Source organism: Zingiber officinale, chromosome 8A (genome assembly GCF_018446385.1).
Source record: "Zingiber officinale cultivar Zhangliang chromosome 8A, Zo_v1.1, whole genome shotgun sequence".
Taxonomy (NCBI): Eukaryota; Viridiplantae; Streptophyta; class Magnoliopsida; order Zingiberales; family Zingiberaceae; genus Zingiber; species Zingiber officinale.
The window spans coordinates 15,740,568-15,766,184 of record NC_056000.1 but is presented as its reverse complement, the minus strand read 5'-3'; the positions used below and the strand labels follow the sequence as shown (position 1 = coordinate 15,766,184).

General features: G+C 45.9%; 1 protein-coding gene across 2 annotated transcripts; it reads right to left on the bottom strand.

Annotated features, from left to right (window-relative positions):
• Positions 1-4,329: 4,329 nt before the first annotated feature.
• Positions 4,330-14,235, bottom strand: LOC122012707. Of its 2 annotated transcripts, XM_042569334.1 has the most exons (10): positions 12,719-14,225; positions 11,382-11,861; positions 10,988-11,289; positions 9,181-9,915; positions 8,813-9,091; positions 8,433-8,594; positions 7,403-8,332; positions 7,095-7,310; positions 5,525-5,785; positions 4,330-4,971 (listed from the first exon to the last, which is right to left on the bottom strand). In XM_042569334.1, the coding sequence occupies exons 1-10, from the start codon at positions 14,073-14,075 to the stop codon at positions 4,636-4,638; spliced, it is 5,058 nt and encodes a 1,685-aa protein (XP_042425268.1). In that variant the 5' UTR covers positions 14,076-14,225; the 3' UTR covers positions 4,330-4,635. The 2 variants fall into 2 exon arrangements, with proteins under 2 accessions (XP_042425268.1, XP_042425269.1); XM_042569335.1 differs by lacking the exons at positions 4,330-4,971; positions 5,525-5,785; positions 7,095-7,310 and having other exon boundaries at positions 7,988-8,165; positions 8,255-8,332; positions 12,719-14,235.
• Between the last annotated feature and the right edge of the window lie 11,382 nt (positions 14,236-25,617).

Sequence of the window (25,617 nt, the reverse complement as noted above, 5' to 3'; positions counted from 1 at the left end):
TCGTCCGACAGCGACTCGATGAGCTACTCTTTGTTTATGATCTTGTTGGTCAGCGCGAGAGGGAGAGAGTTGCCATCCTTCAGCTGTTGGAGGGTTCCATCGATGCCAAATTGAAGAGATGGAGCGTCCGATCAGTGATCCGGTCGTTGAAGGGGTCAGAACGGAGATAATCATGCTTGAAGACTTCAAACCAGTCGGGCTCTACATCTTGGTAGATTTTGAAAGCCACTCGAGATGCCTCCAACTCAGCCTTCAGCGAGGCCAGCTCCGCATCTTTGGCATCAAGCTGAAGCTTAACAACCACTTGCTCTTCCAATCGACTCTCCTGCTTGGTGACCAAAGCAGGCTCAGTCTCCTTCAGGTTTTGCGCCAAGACCCTAGCCTCTTTATTTTTAATCTCCAAGTCCTCTATGGCACGAAGCTTTCGGGTGTTGACGGAGTTGATTTTAAACTCAAAGCTGTTAGCCTGCTTGTTGAGCAGCTCAATTCGGGAGGTCTGCTCGCCACTCTTGTCCCACACAACCTGAAGCTGTTTGGAGCTCCTCTCCAGATCGGCCTTCAATTGGGCCACCTCGCTAGTCAGCCACTCTAAACGCGCCCGAGAAGCCTCTGATTAGCCACTCAAAGCGCGCAACTGTTGGACTTCATGCTCTAAAAAGGCTAATCTCTAGCACATGGGCATGTTCTCGACCCAAAACTGCAGAAAAATGAGTTAGTAGATGTTAACCGAGAAATAAACAGGTTAGCATAAAGATAATATACATACCCTAGTAGCCTTTTGGTATGGATGCCCGCGAGCTCCCCAGGGGAGATAGTCGTCACTCGGGCCCTAGCATCGGCTCATACTTGTGCCAGTGGCCCTTGGATCCGAATATGGTATTCGGGGGAACGAGGCTCGGGGTCATCCAGGTGGCACCACTCTTCAGTGGGCAAGTGGATGATGACCGTTATGTGCCTCTGGCCGTTCGGACTAGAAGGCACGGAAGTCGCTTTGGCCATGGACTTGTGTATCGAGGACGGCTAGATAGAAGATACTTGTGCGCCTGGCAAAGAGGAGTGAGGAGGCATGTACGTGACAGGTGGTGCACATATAGTGTCTGACGGCAACCTGAACAGAGAAGGTGTCTGGTCGGAGGACACGGATGTAGGAATCAGGACGACCGTCGGCTTGGGGAAGGCGAATGATGAAGTTTCCCATCTCAGAGGAGAGGCGCGAACTAGCGCGGGCGGGAGTCTGCAAGGCGGAAGTGGCCAATTGGGAAGAAGCTTCCCCGCAGTGCCTCTTGTGTCGTATTAGAGGTTCTCATGAGGTGGCCGACTCCAAAGGCACCGCCATCGGCAGCATTGAAGGTCGAGCAGGAGGGAGGCCAGCTGTAGCAGTTGTGGCATCGCTAGTTGCTGTATGACTTGCTCCACCCTCGCTGGCTAGTACATGTGTCCCTCCAACCTCGTCGAGCGGATCTTCCGAGTGGGTGACCGATTGTAGGCAGCAACTCTCCAACTCAGCCACGCCCATAGCATTGATTTCTGCATCCACAAGCCTGCTCTTTCCGCTCAGACGTGTCCTCAGCATGATTTAGGTTGCAAAAGAGGAAGAAAAATCAGTTAGATTCAAAGATAAAAAGAAGAAAGAGCATACCTAGGCTGAACGACAGCTGCGTTTGGATCAAGCTCAATCCGAATGCATATAAGACAGTCTCCAATAGCAGTCGGTGGATATGATACTTCTGACTAACCAAACTAGATGTTGCTTAGAGATAGTCTGATCGGCTTCGATATCAGTCAAGCGACAGTGGCTTCATCACTTCCATCTACCAGCTGGTCGGGAAGTCGAGCTGATCGGGAAATTGAACATAAAAGTAATGCTCCCTCCGGTGCTTATTGGAGGTCGACATCTTATCAAAAAAGACGGAGCCGTCTCGGGCTTGAAACAAAAAGGTCTTCGGCTCGAACAATTTAGGATAGTAAAAGTAATGGAAGACACAAGACACTAGGGGACTACCGTGGAGATGAAATAGCACGACTATCCCGCACAACAACCTAAAGGAGTTCGACACCAGTTAGTGCAGGGAAATATGAAAATATGACATACAACTGAGAAAAAGGGATGAACGGGGAATCGAAGACTGGCGTAGAATTGGTCCTTAAAGAAGGGAAAGAAGCTGGCCGGAGGTTCATGGGATCAATCATAGGTAGAGGGAATGATAATTTGATAATCGGAGGGGAAACGGTAGGTGAGTCTCATCTGGTCGATCTCATCCCCATTAAACTTGGACCCGGTAGATGTGTACTAGAGCCCGGGGATGGATGGAGGAGGTTGAGGGGAGACAGCCATAAGAAATCGAGACAACAGCAAAGTTCATATTCAACGAAGGAAAGAAAGGAGAGGCTTACTGAGAAAGGTCGCTGGCGAAGATGAGGAGGAGGAGAAGCATCACGAAACGTGCTCAAAAATGAAAGCGTGAGGAAGAGTGAAGATGACGACGAGTAAACAAGGGCTTATAAAGTCCAACGAACGATCGTTCTGAGCCGTCCGATCAAGGGTTACAAAAAACACGGACAGGATATGGCCATGGAATTTGAAAAGACACTTATCACATCATCAGCGGATATCTGTCTGCCATGTCAAGCATACGGCGACAAAGAGGAGGCACTTGGCAGCCGGTTATATGAAGCATTAATGAGGCTTAATTAAAAGGCATGGGCGGCGTGCTCGGCCATAATGATCAAAAATCTACATGATATTCTAGAAATTTAGATGGCGTCAGCCATTATCAAGGGGCGCTCATCCGAGAAAGCGCACAAAAATGGAAAAATTCATTAAGTGTTGTCGTCAGCCATCCCAATCAGCACAAAACTCAGACTAAGGAATGGTCGAGCGGCAAATCCAAACACTTGTCAACAAGAAGGCTTCGATGCTCATTGTAGACGAACGACTCGTCAGGCTCAAGTTAATAAGAAGAGGCAGAGCGGCAATTTTGAGGCTATAAGCCTATCAACGGCCTGAGCACAGAGAATGTCCGACCGACGGAAGGTCACCTGGGACACTACTTGTCTAGTCAATCGTACTTACAGCCTCCTTTGACTAGACTTAAGGGGAAGGCTTGTGATTCAGTGGTAACGGGGGGGCCCGTCCAATTCGGGCGGTCGGGCCAGGCAATGTCCAATCGGTAGATGGCTTCTCTGAGCAGAACGCTACGGCTAGATCGTCAGGCACTTAGTACGGATCGAGGAACGAGACCGGAGTGCTTGTCTGGTCAGGTGGAAACAGTCTACTAGACCTAGTTACCGCAGAAAAGAGCAGTCGAAGCTGACCAAGTGGAGGCGTCCCCAGCCGATCGACTACCCCGCTCGATCAAGCAAAGGGATCATTGGAGTATCTCTTAGTATCCTTCTGGGAGATAGTATCGCCGACACAAAGCATGGTCAACATGGAGATTGTACGGTGGAAGCCTTCACTATCTCATCAAGGATTTGCATGGCTTGTTAAGATATGGTGTCAGAGATACTTTTCTGACATGTTCTTTCGTGGGATGGTTGGAAAAGCGTGTCACGCTTTGGAGAACGTGCGTGTTGCCCACTATGGCACTATATAAAGGGGGGTACATGTATTGACGGAGATATGCGTTATTTACTATCAACGCCTGTGTTTGTTGTTGCACTGTTTTCTTCCATCTTTCTAGTGACTGACTTGAGCATCGGAAGACCAACATCTGAGACCCCTTCCCTGACTCGGCACTAATATTTCTTGTGTTATAGAGAGGAGTTTATTCTATATACAATTCATCTAGAAGTCATATTCTCAACTAATCATCTCTATCATTTTCAGATAGGATCATCAACAGTTAAAGCTAATTCCTTGTAATACTAATAACAGAGGAGGTAAATATTTAGGAGATGAAACAATATCGGAAAAAAATAATTAAAGTAATTTTTTTAAGTTGACATCGATTAATTCTTAGGTAAGTGTCCCTTGAAAAAATCATTCGTGAATTTATTAAAACTGAGATTCAATCCTACGACATTCAACTTTAATTAGATCCAAATTTTGGCAAAAAAATAACTATACGTGCGTAGGCATTCAATCACAACATTTGAGAATCCTTTTTTTTTCCAAGCTTCCAAAAAAAAATATCTCAATATATGGTCTTGCTTAGTCTTCAGTGTTCTTGCAGTTGCTACAATGAAGGGTTTTGAAGTAAACAATCTAATACAGCTTGGAGTTAGCAGATTTTGATGTATAAAAATTAGTAGATGAGCTAAACTAATCAAAATGGCAAGATACATTCAGAGGACAAACAGCCCAACAGCAAGAATGAATCAAAGAGATGGCGACACCAAATGCACAAAAAGATTTCATTTGTAACTGCTAGCTCCATCGGATTGGATTTTCTTTTGCTTCGAATCATTACAAAACTATTCTCGTAAGGATTGCTTCTGTTCTTATTTATACAGGATAGCGCATACTCATATCAGGTATGATCCGATAGTTCTACCAATTCAAATGAAAAGGTAAATTGAGGGGGCTTTTGAGAAAAAGCTATCATATACCAAATATTTGACACCTGGTAGGTAGAACAAGGTGACACAGAACGGCATCCGTGCTCACAGCGAAATAAAGATGTCTTTTGCTTCTTAGCTGGGACCATACCAGGGCGCCACACTCCCATTGATATGCCCATTCCCATGGCTTCCTACTCCATTTGAGATTATGGATGGAGGAATACCGATGGGCGCGGGAGGAGCTGAAGAATACAAGCCATGCACTTGTGTAAGGGGATGCCCAGCAGCCAAAGAATGGCCATTAGTTTTCATCTGTTGAGTGGCATGGATCTGCCTGAGCCCTTCTTCGTGAATGCGAGTAAGTGTCTCAAGTTCTTTCATCGACAAGGTTTCCAGGCCTACACCATAAAGTGGAGCATGGCGCGACATTTCTTCCTGTAGGGAACCTTCAAGTGTGTGTATATATTGCTGCCAAAAAAATACGACTACAGGACTTAGAAAACAAAGCTTGAGCTCATAAAATATGCAAAGTATGTTACACAAAGGGATTTTAATTAAAATAAATATACCACCGAAGCGAATACACACATTAAGTTTGTTCTTGATAGCATATGTTTTTATAGACATAAATTCTGGCGACACAATGTGAAGAAATAAATGTGCAAAGGAAAAGCCATGTGGCTCTTTAACATAGCACTGTTGGATTCATTTTAAGCACAAGAGGACAGGAAATAAATCCTTGTAAAAGTGCATCTATCCATCGACTTTTTCACTCTCGAATTTTCACATTCTAACTTCTCAATAAGTAAGCTTTTATGTTGATAAAGTATTTTTTTTGTTGGCATATCAAGGAAGTTAATACGATAAAGATCATAGTTACACGATCACAACGACACCTGGCATGTTTAGAACCAACGATATGAGAACATGTAAGAGATCTTAGAGGGCAGGTCATTAACAATATACTGCAAGTGAACCAAAATCCTTAAAGCCGTAAATAAATTAAAAGAAAGAAAGAAACCTGGCATGCTTGCAGCTTTGCTTCCATCCCATCAATATATGCTTCACAGCGTGCAACCTGCTCTTCTTTCTCCCTTTTCTCTCCCTCAGTTTGTCCAACAGTTTCTGTTAATCTCCTCACTTCATTTTCAAGTGATTGCCTGACTTCCTCCCTTGTCACTGTCTCTGTAGCATAACGCTTCAATTCTTCATCAAATTTTTTACGTGCAGCTTCTGCACTTTTTAACCTTTCAGCAAGAGCATTCTTCTCTTTGACTACTCTCTACATCAATTGTTACACCAAGTTAGTTTTAGACACCAACTAGTACCAGTGCCTTGCTTTGGATCAACATGCTACAGAAAATATAAAAACTAGACCTTATTATGAAGAAAAGAATCGAATTTAGGACAAATAAAATTTTGTAGTCAGTAAAATATAGTAAAAAATACTGTTTGATTTAATTGAATTCAATGTTACTAGAGATTAAGTTCAGGTTGATATACAGCTCATACAAGCAGTCACCCTCCTTAAATAGTTTGGAAAAACAAGGCTTGAGGATGATGATTCAGTAAATATAATATGAAAAGTATCAAGTGGTTTATGCAAAGCAAGTAGATCAAATTAAGAACAGAGAAACTAAACTATACGACCTTTTCTTTATTAAATAAGATGATGCTCGTATCTTTGAACTGATTTTACAACAAGCCAATTATTTGGAATCAACCACATGGACGTTATTCAATCATTAAACTTATGTAAGACTATATCATTAGTAAATATATTAGATCTTTTAAATAAATTTAGCTAGAGTTTTCCATTTGACTTCCCTCCATTCCTAGTCATCAAATTTAATTGATTGAATGTATTTAACTTATAATCCATTGCTCATCACTGAATATGTATATAGGTCTTAACCAATTTTTTTCTTATTTTACTGTATAATAGAGTTACAGCTACTTTTTTGAACTATTTAGCTGTACTACATATCCATTTTAACATTTACATCCTTGTTACACAAACCTTCTAAGCGTTTTTACTATCTAATATCTATACAACGACAGTTCCATTGGTCAATAAATGCTTTATTTACTGAATGAAAGATGTGATGGAGCAGGTCATTGAAGAGTAATCTCAATGATTTATCGTTGATGCAACACTAATATCACATGATAAATATAAATACATTAAGATGATGTTTTCTAACATAGATTACTCATCAATTAAAATAACCAAAGCCCAGATGAATATTCTGAATTTAATTGGGTCATCCAGTAACGAACCAATTAGTAGAGTAATCAATGGTCAAAATGTAATCCTGGTACTCAAAAATATATAATTTGATTAATGCTAAAAAACTCTAATAATATCTAAAAAAAATAATGAAAGAAAAGCAAACTACTGGCAACTCAAGTATCAAAAGGATATTCAGGTTGGGTTTGTTGAGTCACAAAATGTTTGTAAATTCGAATAGAAATTCAATAATTCAAGTAATTGACAAAGCACTCCAAAATTTGAAAGTTGAGCTAAGAGAAACCGCTAAGCAGAATTACTAAGCAATGAAAGGATCCTTCAAAACCATGCATTAGAGTACCTTTAACTCATCACGCTTCCTCGTTTTTAGTAGTGACAGTTGCGTCTCTGCATCATGAAGGCGATCCTGAAGAACTCTCCTGTCAGCCGAGAGCTTTGCAATTTCCTCATCTTTCTCAGATCGAAGCCATTCTAATTGGTTCTCAACTTCCAACAGCTGCTCGGTTAGTTCCTTCCTTTCACGGGAAAAATGCTCCAACTCTCTTTTCAACTCAGCCTGTCATTGAAGAAAAAAACCAACAAATTAGTCAGACTGCAAATATATCTGTCAACAACTGAATGTAGGCCAGCAACTCAAAAAGGACAGACCTTAAGACAATTATTAGTTGCCTCTAATTCATTTATCTTTTGCAACAAAGAAGCCTTTTCATTAGTAAAGTTAACAATTTCATCCTGTCTTTCCTCCCGAAGATGAATATTTTCATCCTCAACAGCACATATCTGATGCCAAAGGTTGGCACGGTTAACTTGGGCAACTTGGGCAACTTCACGCAACATATTCAAAACTGGTCGGGCTATTCCATCTTCCTCCCTAACAAGAAATATCAAGACATCCATATCTATATCAACTGCATGGCAACTATTTGACATATTTGTTGAGCGTTCTACAAGCCCCTTCAACATCCTAAATCGGTAATGCTCCTCAGAATAAATCTTAAACATGATAGCATAAAGCATTCTCACAAAATCCTGAACTCTTGTATCAGTGGAAAGCGATAATACTTCACCGAGAGAAAGAACTGATGTGAAGTCATCTTCTTGGACAGGCAATGAATTTAAGTTTGCATCTACAAAGTCTTGCCTGTTCTGTGAATCATCCACAACAGACCTAGATTTGGTATTCAACCTCTGAGAGTGGCGCCTTTCTAACACCAGAGCAACTGATTGCAACCCAATGGCTCCTCGAGTTAAAGCTCTTTCAAAAACTTGTGAAACTTCTACAAACAATCCAGGTATGGATAACATCTCTACCAAAATGTAAACATCGGTGTGATGATGACATCCATGAACAACCTGATCATTCCCCACATGCTCATCGCAGGAAATGCCATTTTCCCCAAAGGAATAAGAACTACAAGATGTCATGCAACTATCATCAAACTCACTATCAGAATTGATGCCACTTAAAATGGCTTCAGCTATGTCAACATTATTATGCACCTGTTGTGCCATAAAATCTAGCACACATTGTGGAACTTCAGTACCAAGGCCTTTTAACCTCAAACGGAATGCTTTGACCTACATCGAAAAAAATAAAAATAGGTCTAGCATGCATTTGTATTTAATATTATAGAGTATATGGAGATTAATCAAATTACACAAGAAACAAAATACATACAGCTTGCGGAAGATGCTGGCATTGCAACGCAGCTTTAAAAATAAAACCCATTGCTGCTACAAGAGGTTCATTATTAGAGTCAGTCAACAGCTCAAAAGCCTGATATAGGATATGTTCCACTAACTCACTTCCAAACTCCAACTGACATAGAGCACGAAAAACCTGAAAGGCAGATAAACAATATTTAAGGGAAAATAGAAAACGAAGACCACATACATATGAAACTAAAATATCTTTCCAGCGTTCGAAAAACTGGATACCTAGATTATCAAAAAAAAAAAAAAAATCTTTCCAGCAAATTGTTTAGAAGTTCAAAATTATGTGAGAAAATAAAAAAATATAATCAGCAGAGAAACTGGCCATGAAGAAATGAAAAATACCGGTAACTGTAACGAAGGGTCAGCATCTGGCTTCTGAAGATGGTCTAGAAGTGCATAAGCAGCAATAGAATGCTCAGAAGGATCGACCAGCTTGGGCACAAGAGCAATTAAATCAGGCTGAAGATGCTTTGGAGCTTTATCAAGCACAAGAATAATTTTCTGGACTGTTTGAGGACGCCTCCGGGGTTCAGGGCATCCTTGAGGAACAGCACTATCAAGTGCGTTCAGTGAATTAACAATCAATCCCAAAAGCTCCTCTGATTGCTCTGGCCATTTTGTCTAAAAAAGAATTAACAGTACAGTACATTAATAAAAAAATATCAAACCGGGAGTGCTGTTACAGCTTACAGATGTGATTTAGATACTACCTTGGGAGCTTCAATAAATACATCATCTGCTGGTTGATCCCCAGCAGAAGTCTCAGGGGGAGAGATGGATTGGTCCTGGTTGCTTTTGTGTCTCTCATATGTTTTCGATAATGAGCTTTGTACTGCATAAGTGGTTCTGGTTTCTTCAACCTCACATCCCAATCTCTCGTAGAAGTCACATGTTGCATATTCTGTTGATAATTCACTATCACCGCTGGGTTCTGGTGGGCTGCTAGCTTCATTAGAACTAGGAGAATTTTTTAAGCTTGCTTCAGAAGAATCATACCCAGTTCTCCCTTCTGATGGTTGGCAACACTCCACCATAATGTCTAGGAGTAAGTCAATGATAGCTTGTTGCAAGACTTTAACCCCCATCAACAAATTCATCAGGCTTGGAGAATTGGCATCACCCTTTGAAGCATCCTTATTGCTGCAGCCACCTGAAAATATTTTGGTAGGAAGAAGCAAGCGCTTGACTTTAGCAGGGTTATCAAGATAAACACGCAGACCAGACAGAAATCCAGCAATTGCACCAGCATCCATGAGAAGCTTTTCCCTTAATGTAACATGGGGTTGGGAGGGATTGTCTCCATATGTCAGATGGAAGCCTGCTCGTGAAAGAAGATTTCTGAACACGTCTTCTTCATCTCCACTAATGCATTCACTATCTTCAGACTCAATAAGATCATCAGGGTCCGTTGATAGTGCATCCTGCTCGTCTTCTGAGGCCAAAACCTGACAAAAGAAGTCAGAAGCCTAATGAATCATATGCAAGTGTACAACCTAGACAAGTACATGGACAACTTTTACTAGAGAAATATTAGGTAAACAGAACACTGTCATATATTCAATATATGTAACTGTAATCTGTCCATGCAACACATGGTAGATGCAATGCAAAAGGCGCTGTTGTTGTAAAGTACAATGTTACTTGGATGAAGTACAAGTATCCAACAAGGGTATGAATCTAGGTGTTTGACACTTCATTTTCTAAATCTGTTTGCACATGTTCAATTGGTGAGTCGTGCATGACTCAGGTGTCAATATTTGTGAGTTGGGTTTCCAAGGGGGATAGATGATTAATATGAATAGCACAGAGGTGTACATAAATCAACCAGTAAACCTAACATCAGACATCGCAGATAATGCAAAAAGATCTATGAAAAACATTAGAAATCCATTTTACATTTCACATGGATTTCAATCATAAACATATCACAAAGGAAGACAGTTAAAATCTAAATACAACACGTATTCTTCTGATGCAACACAAGCATATAACATGGCAATTTTGTAGGAAAACTATGATTGATAAAGCACAAAGTACAAACAAATACAGATAATTGCAGTAACCGATATGATTAGCATTAGAATGACATGTATCCATGATGTTAAGCACATTGCTAACATTTCATTTTACAGATAGTCTTGATGGAATCATCAATTGCTAAATTAGGAATAAGAAAATATTGTTCATTTAACATTTTTTTGACCTGTTTCTAAACTCCCCCAGGCACAGAAGTTCTATGTAAAAGTAAGACGTCCCTCCCCCTACAAATTTGAACCTGGTCAATTACCCCCATGCTATAAAACCGTATTTTAAGATTGTCAATTGGCAATTTTGCTTGTCTATTTTGTTTTTAATCGGTTGAGAAGGGCATTTGCAATTTCTGACTCAACTTGATCTCAGAAGTGATCATTTAGAGAAATCAGTACATTAGAAAGTTTGAGGCATTGGTAGAATGTTGTTTGCACAAGGTATAGCAAACACAAGAAGCAGAAGTGCATTCGCCAAGTTCAATCTTACCTCAAGATCAGAAAATTCAAACCAGGGGCAGCAATCAGTGATCTCACATATGAATATAACAGTGTCACGGACAAGGAATCCTGCATCTGATTCCAGAAAATCTGTGACCTTCATGAACTGCAGGACAGAATTGTTCCAAGTTTTTGTGCAGATTGAAGACTCCTTCCAAACAGTTTTTGCAGGATTTTTCTGGTTTACAATAGCCATTCTGTACTGAACCCAAAAATTTTTGTCAGGGTCACTTCCAGATGACTGATCACTCTCCAAGTATATACAAATAGTGTCGAAGGACTCATAGACACCTACAATGTAATCAAAGGGGAAAAAAAATAAAACACAGCTCAGTAAAATAAAAGCCTGTATACTAATTGAGAAATCTAAATTCATAATGTACCTATCCGGAGTTCACAACCCCCAGCTTGAAAGAATTTGCTAAAAATCTTGCGTGTTTCCATGATCTCCTTAAAGGACAAAAAATTTTCCACCCTCCACGTGAATGATCCTTTCTTGCATATAGCATCAACTTGAGATGTTGCAAGCACATTAGTCGACTCAGTGTCTGAGTCACCAAATTCTTGTATTATAGAAGTCTCCTTCAGTATGAGAACCTCAGCAGAGAAAACAACAGTATCCTGGAGAAGGAAGCCAGAATCCTGATCGAAGAGACTAGTCAAAGTTACAAACTCACGCCAACCCCAATCTTTTGCGGCCTTTGAGTAGCGATTCTGTGACTCCTTTGTGACAGATTTCTCCTCCATTTTCTGATTAACAACTGACAATCGATGACTCACAAAGCAACTCCAATCACTTATAGTGTTGCGGGAATCTGTGACCTCCAGAAATACAGAGAGGTGGCAAGGTGGTTGAGACTGCCCTGATGTCCATTGCAGTTGTAAGATAAAACAAATGTGAACTTGATCAGTAAGTGCACTTTCCCACCATTACATATGCATCAATTGATTATAAATGATCCAAATTGGCATATGCCAAAAATTAATAAGCATGCAAAAAGATCTAGATAGTAGCAGCATTAATAATGATATGGCCACATACAAAGATTAACAGCATGATGGTATTTGTGTAGTCCCCTCGGATGGGTCTAGTGGCTAGCGCATGAGGTGTTGTCACAATGAGGTCTGTGGTTCGAATCTCGGCAAAGCCGAGGTAAATACCTCCCTTATGTGCTAGTCACTATTCCAAAAGCTAGTAGCCGCCCGTGATTTACCTCCTCCGTGTTGGCCCTGGGACGGGTTGGCGGGGGCGCTGGGGGCGAGCGTATTCGCCTTTTGCCACAATGATGGTATTTGTGTATCAAAAAATAAATAGATGGGGAGTACTTTGAATAGCAAATTAATAGAAACTGATAGATAGGTCTCTAATGTATAGCTACCAAAAAGGTAACTAGTAAAGAATAAGTAACAATGTCCAGTAGCAAAATAGACCATTACCAACAGGGACAACAATACGCAAATTGCACCTAGGATATAGAGAAATCAAACTATCATATGACAAAATGATAGTAACTAAAAAGAGAAGAAAACATGGTGCATAACCAGGCAAACAGCTCACTTCTGAATGGGAGGATACCAAGTTCAACCTCGGTATTCAAAGAAATCAGAAGCTAATAGAATTCCACAAAGAAATATTTTGCGTCGTTTTTACATATCTTCGTGGACATGTACTACCAGAATAGAACAAAAGAAGCAAATGAACATTATAAAAAGATCTTACCCCTAGGATAGACAATCAGACGACAGTCCCTGTTGCCAATCTGGAATTTCCTGCTCTTAATGCAGAGCCCTGTGATCTTGCGTTTCTTAAGCAGGTCCTTAAGCCTTGTGAAGTTTTCTATCCTCCATGTGAACTTGCCGAAATGCCCATCAGACTTTCTTGCCACCCCCCTACCTCCACTGCTGCCTACTATAGGCCCAGAGTTTTTTGTGAAGCTGCTTGACTCCCTGATAACATGAAAGGAGGTATTGAACACGGCGGTATCATCGACGAGGAACCCAGCATCTTCCCTGACGAAGTCCTCCATCCGCATGTAATCGTTCCACCCCAAGCTGGTGTTGTCACCGCCTTTATTGTCCGAGGCAAACCGCCCATAGGAGTCGCGATGCACATGGTTCAACCCAGGCCGCTGATTCAGGACCGACATCCGGAAGAGGCACCAGCAGCTGCGATCGGGAGCAGGGGCAGCAGGGCCGGAAATGTTATTGGCGGCCTTCTCGGTATCCTTGCTCTCGAGGCACATAGAGAGGTGGTCGACCCCCGCAACGGAACTCTGGTACACACTGATCCTGAGGTTGCAATCGCCTGCCGGAAACACAGGACTCATGATCTTCTGCGCCTTGATCATCTCCAGGAAGAGGCTAAAGTTGTGGACCTTCCAGGAGAACTTGCCACCGAGAACGTCAGCCGGGGTGGTCTGCGGCTCATGGTCACGGCTGAAGGCGACGGTCTCATGGAGTAGCAATATGTCAGCGGTGACGACGAGGGAGTCCGAGTGCGGAAGGAGAAACCCGGATCTCGAGTCGAGGACGCCGGAGAACGGAGCGAAGTCGCACCAGCCGTGCGACTTCTTCTTGGAGGAGAACCGATGCCAGGAGTCCCGCGCGACGGATTTGGAGTCATCGAGGTGGTTGTACACCGCGAGGCGGTAACTGGCGAAGCAATCCCACTTATTCCCGGAGGAGGAGGAGCCGCCGCCGCGGGGGTCGACAATCTGGAGGTACAGCGAGAGGTAGCCGGGGAGCGCCTGCGAGTCGCCGCGGGGGTAGACGAGGAGGCGGCAGTCGTAGCCGCCAACCTCGAAGTAGCGGCTCCAGAGCGCGCGGGCCTTGGCGCGGGGGAAGTGCGGGATGGTCCAGCGGCAGGAAGCGGAGTGGTCGCCGCGCCGCTCCACCGCGACCGCGTCGCCTCCGCTGACGTCGCGGGAGCTGGGGGCGAGGGAATCCGCCGGTGCGGCGGAAGGGGAAGAGGCGGCGGCGGGACGGCGGGGCTCGAGAAAAGGGCCCGATGCGGAGGTCGAAGACGACGAGGAGGAAGAAGAGGAGATGGAATCGGGGAGATTGGGAGGAGGCATCATGGCGGTGGTAAAGATGGACGGATCAATCGGCCGCTAGGGATTGGATTGGAAGGGATAGGATGGGATGCGTAGGAAGTGTTCGGTTTATTGCGGCAACGGTTGGGGTTGGGACATTTAGGGGCGAAGACGGGACGGGAGGACTCAAGGAGGGGTTGTATTGTCTGCGTGCTTGCCCGGAGCCTATTTGGGTTGGGGTATGGTGCCGCTGCAGCCTCCGCTTGCGTTGTAACTACGAAGTACATTCCTTACAATAATAATAATCATAATAATAATAATAATAAATTTATGTACATTTATATCATCCTTGAAATTAAATTATAAATTTTGTATTAGCGAATGCAAACCACAAATATTCTTGCCAAAATATATGTTTTCATTTTGTCCATTGACATGGGAATACATTTTGAAAAAAAAAAAAAAAAAATATATATATATATATATATATATATATATATGTATGTATATATCTGAATTCTAAAAAAATTATCTTATTTTTAAAAACAAATAGCTGATTTTTAAAAGTGTCGTTTTAAATTATGGTATTGATGAGGTGATGATGAGGAGTCCATCCTCACTGTCATGGTAGATATCAAAGTTAAAACGATCAATGAGTGGACGGTGTTGGTCCGTCGGGCGAAGCATACTTCGACCGGAAATTAAGCATCGACCCATCGTCCTTGCACAGGGAGTAATCAAACCGACACTAAGGGACTCGCAGAAGCTGAGCCAAGCGGCTCTTCCGCTCGACCTAGCAAGCAAACTCGACATCAGACGAGCACGCGGACAGCGAATTGCCCGCCGAGCGACTATCCCGCTCGGCCCAGCAATAGAGCATGTGGATAGTGGACTTTCAACCGAGCGTCTATCCCGCTCAGCTCAACAGTAGAGTTTCAGCCGAGCGATTATTCCGCTCGACGCAGCAGCAGACTGCGCAGGGATAACAGAATTCAAGCCGTACAGCTATTTCGCTCGGCCGAGCAACAAACACAGCAGGATATCTTTTGACATCCTTTTGGAAGGCAGTGTCGCTGACAGGCGGCATGGTCAGACAGAGGATCGTACGACGGAAGCTTCCACTGTCACTTCAGAGATATGCTTGATCCATTAAGGCACTGTGTAAGGGACACTTTACTAACACGTCTTTTCAGGGAAAGCTGTGAGATGCGTACTCACCTTGGGAAGTGTGTACACACATTTTCGAAACTCTATATAAAGGGGGTCTAAGCATCGGCGGAGGTATGCTTTATACGTGATTTCTACTGTTACGCTACAGTTCTTGCTTCTTGCTTGACCGAAGACTGACTTGAGCGTCGGAGGGTCATCACGGGGGACCCCTTCCCTGGCTCGGCACTGGCGCTGCTTGTGTTGCAGGCGGGAGAAAACTCCACAAGAGGTCAGTAGGAGTGTCATATCCCAGCATTCATCTCTTCGACTTTCGGACAGGATCATATTTGGCATCGTCTGTGGGAACGTCACCTGAATCCGAGCCGAGAAGATGGAAGACGTTGGACGACTAACCACTGTGACGCTCACTCAGGAGGAGCTGGAGATGCTTGTGCAAGAACGAGTAGCAAAAATGATAGAATAACAGCAACAACAACAACAACAACAGGCGCTAGCCGATCGGCTAGCGCCACAGCCTGCTACATCAGCGATCGATAGGCGAGTTGAGCAAGAAGACCGAGCGGAGCAACTCTCCGTATGGGGGCAGAACTGAAGGTCGATCGTCACCTAAGGGGAAGCGTCATCCGCGTCGATCCTCTTCCATCGAGCTATGTTCCAAACCCCCTCGGAGATAGCCCAAGCGCATCAGGAGCGGGGGTCATCTTCAGACGATACGCCCATTCGGGATGCGCAAAAATGTAAAGCACCCCGAAACGCCGCGTCTCCCGAACGGATCAATAGGCAGTTCTCAGAGGAGATCTTGTAAGATCCTCTGCCTTGACATTACACCTCGTTGGCGATTGGGACGTACAACGGGTCGACCGACCCGGATGATCATCTGGATCGATTCAACAATGAAGCTACATTGCATCAATACATGGACGAAGTGAAGTGCAAAGTCTTTCTCACGACTCTCTCCGGATCGGCGCAGCGCTAGTTCAGAAGGTTGTCGGACGGCTCGATATGAAGCTTCAAGGATTTTTGAGCCGCATTCCAATATCACTTCGTCAGCAGCCGACGCTACCAGAAGACAAACATCAGCCTCTTCGTCCTAAAGCAGGGGTGCAAAGAAGTGCTCCGGGCATACATTCAGCGCTTCAATCAAGTGGCGATGGGCATCCCCTCGGTCTCATCTGAGACCATGATGAACGCCTTCACCCAGGGACTCGCCGACGGAGATTTCTTCCGATCACTCATCCCGAAGCCGCCCAGGGACTTCGACCACATGCTCAAGAAAGCCAATGAATACATCAACGTGGAAGAAGCCCAGGCGACCAGAAGAAAGGAGGCATCGATCGAGCATTTAACACTGACCGAGCGTCGACTTTCAAGCAATCATTAGCCACCTAAAGGGTTGAGAGCTGAAAGAGTACGGCCACACCAGGAGACCAAGGCACATGCCATGCAACATGTGGCTTTCGGTCGACCTAAGGTGTCGAAGGGCAAGGTATGAACACCTATGTTTTATTCATTCCACGAGTTAGCGACGCACAACACGCGGGACTGTCGAGGACTAACACTGATTGTCAGTTGACCGGTCCCAAAAGGATACCGTCACCGATCTCCCTCTCCCGATCGACGACAAAGGCATCGATCGACCGAACGGTGAGAGGAATAAAGAAGGGAGCTCAAGCGCCATCACCATCAACAAGGGGAGGAAACCGATCCCTCCAGGATCTCGGCCGAGAGAAATAGGTCATCCACTCGGGAAGAATAAAACAGGAATAATGCTTCTTGAGGAGAGATAGGCATGATAGCCGGTGGACCGACCGACAGCGACTCTAATCAAGCCAAGAAATCATACGCTCGACGGTTGGAGATCCATGTTGTGGGGTGCAGCAAGGAGAATGTCGAGGGGCCTTAAATCAGCTTTGGCCCTAGTGATCTGGAGGGTGTCGAGATCCCTCATGATGATGCCTTGATCATCCGAGCGATGATCGTCAACTACATCATTCACCGGACTTTCGTCGACACAGGGAGTTCGGTGAACATCATTTTTAAGAAGGCGTTTGATCAGTTGTAGATTGATCGAAGCGAGTTGCTGCCTATGGCGACCCCGCTCTATGGGTTCACAGACAATGAAGTTTTGTCGATCGACTAAGCAAGGTTGGCAATCTCGCTGGGAGAAGAGCCGTTGAGGAGGACCTGAACCACCAACTTTATAGCACCATCGTCCTACAACGTCATCTTGGGTTGACCGGCTCTCAACGAGTTTCGGGTGATAGTGTCCACTTACTGCCAGAAGATAAAGTTCCCGATGGACGATCAGGTGGGCAAGGTCAAGGGCGACCAATAGGTTGCTCGGTGTTGCTATGTGGAGATGGTCAAGACTGAGGTCAAAGTCAGTCGGAAGACTCCACGACTAGAGGTAAATACTATCACGGAAAAACCTCCCACTTTAGTATATGAAGAAAAGGAGGAGATTCAGATCCACCTAGGCCGGTCAGAAGCCACGACCTTCATCGCCGTCGACCTGGAGGAGAAGAAGAAGGCGGAGCTGATCGCCTGCCTCAAACAGAATCACGATGTGTTCGCCTGGTCGACACATGACTTGCCTGGCATCTCCCTGAGTGTGGCTCAGCACGAGCTTCACATCTGACTGGATGCTCGACCGTTCAAACAAAGGAAAAGGGATTTCAGCGTGGAGCAGAACGTGATCATCCGGGCGAAAATAGAGAAGCTACAGGAGGTCGGCTATATCAGGGAAGTCCAATTCCCGAGCTGGCTAGCCAATGTTGTTCTAGTCTCCAAGTCAGGCAACAAGTGGTGGGGTTGCATCAATTTTCATGACTTAAAAAGGTGTGCCCAAAGGACTTCTATCCGCTGCTCAGGATAAAACAAATGGTGGACTCAATGGCGGACTGCGAGTTGATCTGCATGCTCGACGCATATCAAGGATACCACCAAGTGCCGCTCGCCCGCGAGGACCAAGAGAAGGTCAACTTCATCATGGTCGACGAAACATACTGTTACAACGTCATGCCGTTCGAGCTAAAGAACACCAGAGCCACCCTACTAGAGGTTAATGAATAAGGTGTTCCGACCGTAGATCGGCCATAATATGGAGGTATATGTCGATGATATACTAATTAAATCCCTCCAAGCTGCTGACCTATACGCAGATATCGATGAGACTTGTCAAACGCTAAGGACATACGAAATAAAGTTGAACCCAAGTAGGTGTATGTTCGGTGCGAATAGCAGACGTTTCCTGGGCTACATCGTCACCGAGCGGGGCATCGAAACCAATCCGAGCAAAGTCTAAGCTTTGCAAGACATGCCACCCGGCTCGGAACTTGAATGAAGCTCAGAGGCTAATTGGTCGGATCACGGCGCTATCCAGGTTCATATCCAAGTCGTCCGACCGGAGTCTGCCATTCTTCATGGTGTTGCACCGAGCTACAAAATTCCAATGGGACGCCGAGTGCGACCGAGCGCTAGAGGATCTAAAGGAGTATCTAAACTTGCTACCTATATTAGTCAAGCCAGTTGTGGGTGAGCCGGTCTAGATCTACTTGTCATCTAATGAGCATGCGGTCGGGTCAGCTCTAGTTAGGTAGAATGGCCCAAAGCAGCAGCAGCCTATGTATTTTTTGAGACACATACTAAAAGATGCTGAGTCCTGCTACACTGTTCTCGAAAAATTGGCTTATGCATTAGTACTCGTCGCGCGGAGGCTTCGCCCGTACTTCTGGCACAATCAATAATAGTGATTACTAACAGTGCTTTGGGAAGAGTCCTCCTCAATCCGGAGACGTCCGGACTACTGATTAAGTCGACGACAGAGCTCAGTGAGTTCGACATTCAGTATCAACCTCGATCGGCGATCAAGACTCAGGCCTTGGTGGATTTCATCATGGAAGTCTAGAGTGACAAGCCGGTAGAACATGGAAGATATATATGGACGGCTCGTCCACTCAGCAAGGCAGCAAGATCGGCATATTACTTATCTCACAGCGGGAGGACCGGATGCAGCTGTCCATTCGGCTAGACTACCGAGCTACTAACAACGAAGTAAAATATGAGACACTAATAGCCGACCTACAAGCAGCTAGGCACGTAGGAGTTGTTAAAGTTCTCATCCACTCCGACTCCCAGCTCTCCGCACAGCAGCTATTCAGGACCTTCGAGATGAGCAACATGTTGGATCGCGACGGTCGGTTAGAAGGAGGGTTGAATAGCCTGTAAACAAAAAAGAAAAATCTTTCTCGAACTTTCTTAAACTAATACTTACATAAATTAAGAAAGCAATAAATTAAAACTGAAAAGACAAGGCACACAGAGATTTATTTGGTTACAACTGGGGAGGTTGTTAATCCAAGGAAGATGTCGTACTAGAATATCTCCTTCAGGCGGAGAAACCTCTTACAGCAATGAACACTCAAAAAGAAAGAAGCTAAACTCTAAAAGGAGCACACAAGTGTTGGAATTACAATTTCTGAGTTGATTGAAAGCTTCTGGACCAAGATTTTATTTATAGCATTGGTCGGGGCGCCCCGAAAGGGTTCTGGGCGTCCGGGGGGATAAAACTTTATCCCCCAACGTTCAGATTGCGATTAACGCGATCTGGTCAAAAAGCCAACTCCGGGCGCTCAAAAGGGTTCCGGGCGCCTCGGCTGGGAAAGTCAACCTCGTTGACTTTTTTCAGCCCGGGTCTTCTGCTCCCGCTCCGTTCGCCTCAGTCCGAGTCTTCCGCTCGCTTGGGTGATCTCTGCCATCCAGAATAGGGCTCACTCGAACTCAACTTCCGGTCTTCTCGAGCAGGCTTCCGCTCCGGCTTCTCGTCACTCAGAATCGTCGCGTGCTTCCTTCTCGTCCGCCAGCGTACTCATCCGCAGTCTTCGTCCCTTGGTCGCACCCCGTGCCGACCTTCTCGCTAGCTGCGTCTCTTGCTCCTCGAGCAATCTTCCGCTCCAGCTTCTCGCCCCTCAAAACCACCGCACGTTTCCTTCTCGTCCGCAAGTATACTCTTCCGCAGCGCCTCGTCCCTCAGACACACTACGTGTCGTCCTTCTCGCTAGCTGCGTCTTCCGCTCGCCTATCTGTGCTCCTAAGCTCCTGCACACTTAAACACAAGGTTAAAAGCACACAGGACCTAACTTAACTTATTGATCACACTAAAACAACCTTGGGGTTCCAACATAACACACGGCTAAGGCTCTATGCAGAGGCTTTTGAGAAACTGAAGGCCAACTTCCAAGAGGTCGTTATACAGAAGATCCCTTAATCAGAGAACCAAGCGGCGGATGAGTTAGCAAAGCTAGCTAGTTCGTTAACGCCGATCGTCATAGGTCAGCCGATCGAGTGAGTCTCACTTGTGGCGCACATCGACCGGATGGAGGGAATAACTTTCCCAAATGACTAGAGGATGGCCATGTTAGAGTTCTTGTGGTCGGGAGCTGCACTTGCGGATCCGGAGGAAGCTCGCTTGCTAAAGAAGAGAGTCGGATGGTTCACTTTGATCGGCGACCAGCTTTAGAAGAGAACCTTCTCCCGGCCCCTCCTCAAGTGCGTCGAATCGGAGGGTGTCGAGTACATTCTAAAGGAGGTACACCAAGGCTCTTGCGGAGGTCATCCGGGTGCCCACCCATTAGCACGAAAAATACTTCTAGCTGGATATTTCTGGCCGACCCTCCAAGAAGACGCCGCTCGGACCATGACCACTTGCTTGCCCTGCCAGAAATATCATAACAAGCCGCACCGATCGCCCGAGGAAATGAAATCATCCATGGTATCATGCCCACTCGATTAATGGGGTATAGACATCATCGGGCCTTTTCCTATGGCCACCGGTCAGTGAAAGTTTCTGCTAGTTGCGGTGGACTACTTCTCGAAATGGGTAGAAGCCGAGCCGCTCGCAAGAATCACCGAGCATATGGTTATCAAATTTATCTGGCAGACCATTATTTGCTGGTTCGGAATCTCACACCGACTCGTATTCGATAACGGAAGGCATTGCCAGTCAGGAGCTCAGAGAATGGTGTGAGGGTTATGACATCCAACAAGCATTCACCTCAATAGCCTACCATCAGGGCAACGGGCGAGCCGAAGTCACCAATCGGGAAATCTTGAGAATCTTACGCGCTTGGCTCGACCACATGGGAGGCAGCTGGGTCGTCAAGCTCCCCAGCGTATTGTGGGCTCTCCGCACGACTTCGAAGGAGGTGACCCGCGTAATTCCATTCCAGTTGGTGTACGGCAGCGAAGCAGTAGTCCCCATGGAGGTAGGAGTCGAGTCCGATCGGGTGCAGTTATACGACGAATTGAATGCCGAACGGAAGCTGGTGGAGCTCGACCTGGTGGACGAAACGTGCGTTAAAACATCCATCCGGCTAACAGCGTACCGACAGCGAATGAAGCAGAACTACAACCGACAAGTGATCCCGAGATCCTTCTAGGTCGGCGATCTCGTCTGGAAGAAAGTGAAGTCGGTCGGCGATGTTGCCAAGCTCGAGGAACCGTGGGCAGGATCGTTCAAGGTCATGCAGAAGCTCCGTTCGGACGCATACTATCTGGAAGATGAAGAGGGGAGGCAGCTCGAGAAGCCATGGAACGCGAATCATCTTCAACCCTACAGGGTTGGGTGAGAGGTGCGCAAGTGAATCATGTATTTTGTATCTATTATATGTTTACCGAATGCAGGGCAAAGTTTGAATAAAAAAGTAAAGGCCTCTCAAGTGCATCTCCCTCGACGGTCGAGCGGCGACCTTAAACCCGAGTCTTCACCAACCGTCAAGCAACGACGTTAAACGTGGGTCTGCATCAAATCGTCGAGCGGCAACGTTAAACCCTCATCTCCATCAACGGTTGAGCGATAACCTTAAACCCTCGTCTCCACCAACAGTCGAGTGACGACCTTAAACCTGATTCTCCACCAACCGTCGAGCGACGGCGTTAAACACTTTTTTGATGAAGGGTAAATTATATATCATCAAAGAAAATGTACAATCTACATGCCCTAGGATATCCAGTCGGCTCTGACGATGTGTCAGATCCAAGTGGCTATCTGAGGTATGGCCTCTAAGAAGTCCATGTACATGCAATGTACTCTCACTGTACCATCCTCTCAAAATACATCCATCCACACATACTCACTGTACCATCCACCATGTGTGATCCACATCCTGCTCTCCACTGTACGAGTCACTGAAGGTACCAAAGAGGTTCCTTTCTCATAGTGCTCAATCTCCATGTATCCAATCGCATAGTCCCGGCAGTATGCAAAACCATCCCAGCACTGATCGCATCGTGCATCTCAACCACTCCAGGTCGACCAGTGGCTGTATCCTGAAAGTATCCGGCACTGGCCTCAGCTCATCCTCTCGTCCACAGCAACCACCCAGAAATGCATCCATCTGCTATCATGTACAATCCATATCTATTGTGACTCTCATCCGCAGCAACCACCCGTAAGTGCATCCGTCTACTGTAGTATGCAGTCAATCTCCGGTAATGACTCCACTAAGCTCCACAAGGTACCATACCAAGGATGTCATCCTGCAAAGTGTCATCACCCCACTTTGAGCAAGTGGTCAGCTATCAACGGATTTGGCATGTCTTTACCGCGAGTCGTTTGCTACGGACTAGATAGATCTTTCTGGTCGTCTATGGACCCTCTTGGGCTTTTTGGCAAAGCCCAGCCATCAACGGATTTGGCGTGTCCTTATCGCGAGTCGTTTGCTGCGGACTAGATAGATCATTAAGGTGGATCTATGCACCTTCCTCACCCCACGCCCCGCTTAAAGGGCAATATACAACAACACCGCCCTCTCAATTGTCCTCTTCCTATATAATCTCCCTCTCTCACACATATATGAATAGCCTCATCTCTCCATACAACAACACTGCCCTCACTGTACAACAACCCTGCTCTCACTTTCTCACACTCTAGCACCACCACCTACTACACTGCTCACCTACATCACCATAGGTCGGCACCTCCAGAAGCCTCCATGTATGTAATCTTTGATGAAGTTGCCAAATGCATGTAGCCAAGGATAGTTTCAAGCAAAGCTCCATGTGATGCCAAGGGTAAACTTCAATCTGCCAACACTCTCAAGCATAGCTTCACGAGTCTACATCAAATCGTCGAGCGACGACGTTAAAATCTTGTCTATACCAGCGGTCGATCGGTGACCTTACACCCGAATTCATGACAATGGTCGAGAGGCAACCTTAAATCCGAGTCTCCACCAACCGTCCAACGGCGACGTTAAACGCGGGTCCACATCAAATCGTTGAGCGACAACGTTAAACGCGTGTCTCCATCAACGGTCGAGCGGCGACCTAAAACCCGGGTTTTATCAAAAAGTCGAGTGACGACTATAAACCCTTGAGTCAGAGACTTCCGTGTCGCTCGGCTGGGTTTGAATTGCATTTAAGTCACGGGCCCAGCGTTTAGAACTCATATCTCCCTCGTTTAAGGTCGAGTGGTTGGACTAACATAAGGGTTTCCTTGTCTCCCCCATTCGAGGTCAAGTAGTCTTCAAAAGCTTAGTGAGCGGGCAAGCACTAGTGAATAACCGACCAAAAATCTGAAGTCTGCAGAATGCGGCGATCGTTCGGCACTATCCTTTGGAGTATGCTTTGGGCCGAGCGAGAGGCCGCGTAAACACGGACTCTGACTACCAGAGGGTCGATCGGCTGATAGAATGATTATGAACGAGACCAAGATATTTTGCAAATAATTAAGAGGAGTAAAAAAAACATGCAAGGAAATAAAAAGTCAGCCGAACGAACAAACATTCATTAAAACTTAGAGGATTACATATTACAGAGCTCTGCCTCACTCGAGATAATCCAGGTCATTGTCGGGTAGCGTGACCGTAAGCTTGTCCCGACTTATGACCTTGCTGGTTAGATCGGCCGGCAAGTGGCCTCCCTCGAGAAGCTAATCAATCGTCTCGTTGATTGCAAGATCGACTAGTCAGAGGGCCCGGTCGGCGACTTTATCGTAGAATGTGTCTGAGCGGATGTAGGACTGCTTCATGGTGCCGAACCTACTCCTCTCGGCATCCTGATAAATCCTCAATGCCGCTCGGGAACCCTCCAGCTCATCCTTGGTGGCAGCTAGCGCAGCGTCCTTGGAGGCAATTTGGCCGCAGAGGGTTGTTTCTTCGGTCGAACAGCTGTCCCACTCGGCGATCAGGAAATCTTCGGCCTCCTTTAGTTTCTGAGCAAGAGCGCGAGCCTCCTTATTCTTCTTATCCAGGTCAGCGATGACACGATTCTTCCTCACGTTCGCCGACTCGATCTTATTATCGAAAGTGGTGACCTACTTATTCAGCCACTCCAGCATGGTGGCCTGCCCAGCGCTCTTGGCCCGTTCGATCTCAAGCAGTTTGTCGCTCTTCTCCAGAGTGGCTTGCAGCCTGACCACATCGATGTCAGTCTTTTCCTGAGCGGCAGAGGATTGTCCGCTTGATGCCTTCAGTTGTTTTACTTCGTTCTCATAAAATGCAAGCATGTGGCACATGGTCAGGCTCTCCACCCAGTACCGCGGATAAGAAAAAAAGAGTTCGTGAGTGTCGATCGGAGATAAATTATGAATTTACATTAAAGTACTTACTCCAGTGGATATTTGGGTGTGACTGTTCGCGAGGGCGCCCGGAGGCATCATCGCCACACGAGCTCATACATCCTCCCAGATTTGCGTGACCGGTCCCTGGATAATGATTTGATACTCAAGGCTCCGATATCCGACACTCGGCTCGCTGTACTCTTTGGTGGGCAAGTGGAGGATCGCGGTGATATGACGCTGGCCACTTGGGGCCGACTACGCCAAAGTTGCTCAACCCGAGGTGCGAGACACCGTCGTCGGACGGATGCGAGACTTCTAAACCTTGGAGGGCTTCGAAGTCGGTGGCATGAAGGCCACTGGCAGCATGGCCAAAGTCTCTTGTGGCAGCTTGACAAGGGACGACGTCCAATCAGACGACGTGGAGGCCACCGTTTGTTGAACCGATGCAGGGGTCGAAGTTCCACCCGCTCGGCCGACTGCGCCCCCAAAGTGGCGAAACACGATGAGGGTTCGGCTATACGCCTTTTGCGCCTGTTCAGTGACACATCGGAGGAGACTGAATCCGATGGCTCCTCAACGAGAATGATGAGGCGTCACTCGACTGGAGGCTGTGAGCTTGTGGCGGCTCCCCCGCTCGATGCATGGCTGGGTTCACCTTTACCCACCACAACGGGTGTCTCCTCGCTCATGCCGAGCGGATCTTCATGAGGGACGACCAGCTGCAGGCCTTGGCTCGCCAGTTCTTCACTAGCCACTGCATCGATTGCGGCGCCCTTAAGCTTCCCCTTGCCGGCTACACGCGCTTGCATCATGATTTCAACTACAAGAGAAGAGAAATAAAAAAGAGAAATCAGTTAG

Excerpts from the sequence above, each read along its gene's own strand:
- LOC122012707 (XM_042569334.1), bottom strand. The coding sequence starts at position 14,075 with ATGATGCCTCCTCCCAATCTCCCCGATTCCATCTCCTCTTCTTCCTCC. Across the intron at positions 9,916-10,987 it reads TTGAATTTTCTGATCTTGAG|GTTTTGGCCTCAGAAGACGA; the intron begins GTAAGATTGAAC and ends TTCTTTTGTCAG. Across the intron at positions 5,786-7,094 it reads GGAAGCGTGATGAGTTAAAG|AGAGTAGTCAAAGAGAAGAA; the intron begins GTACTCTAATGC and ends CAATTGATGTAG.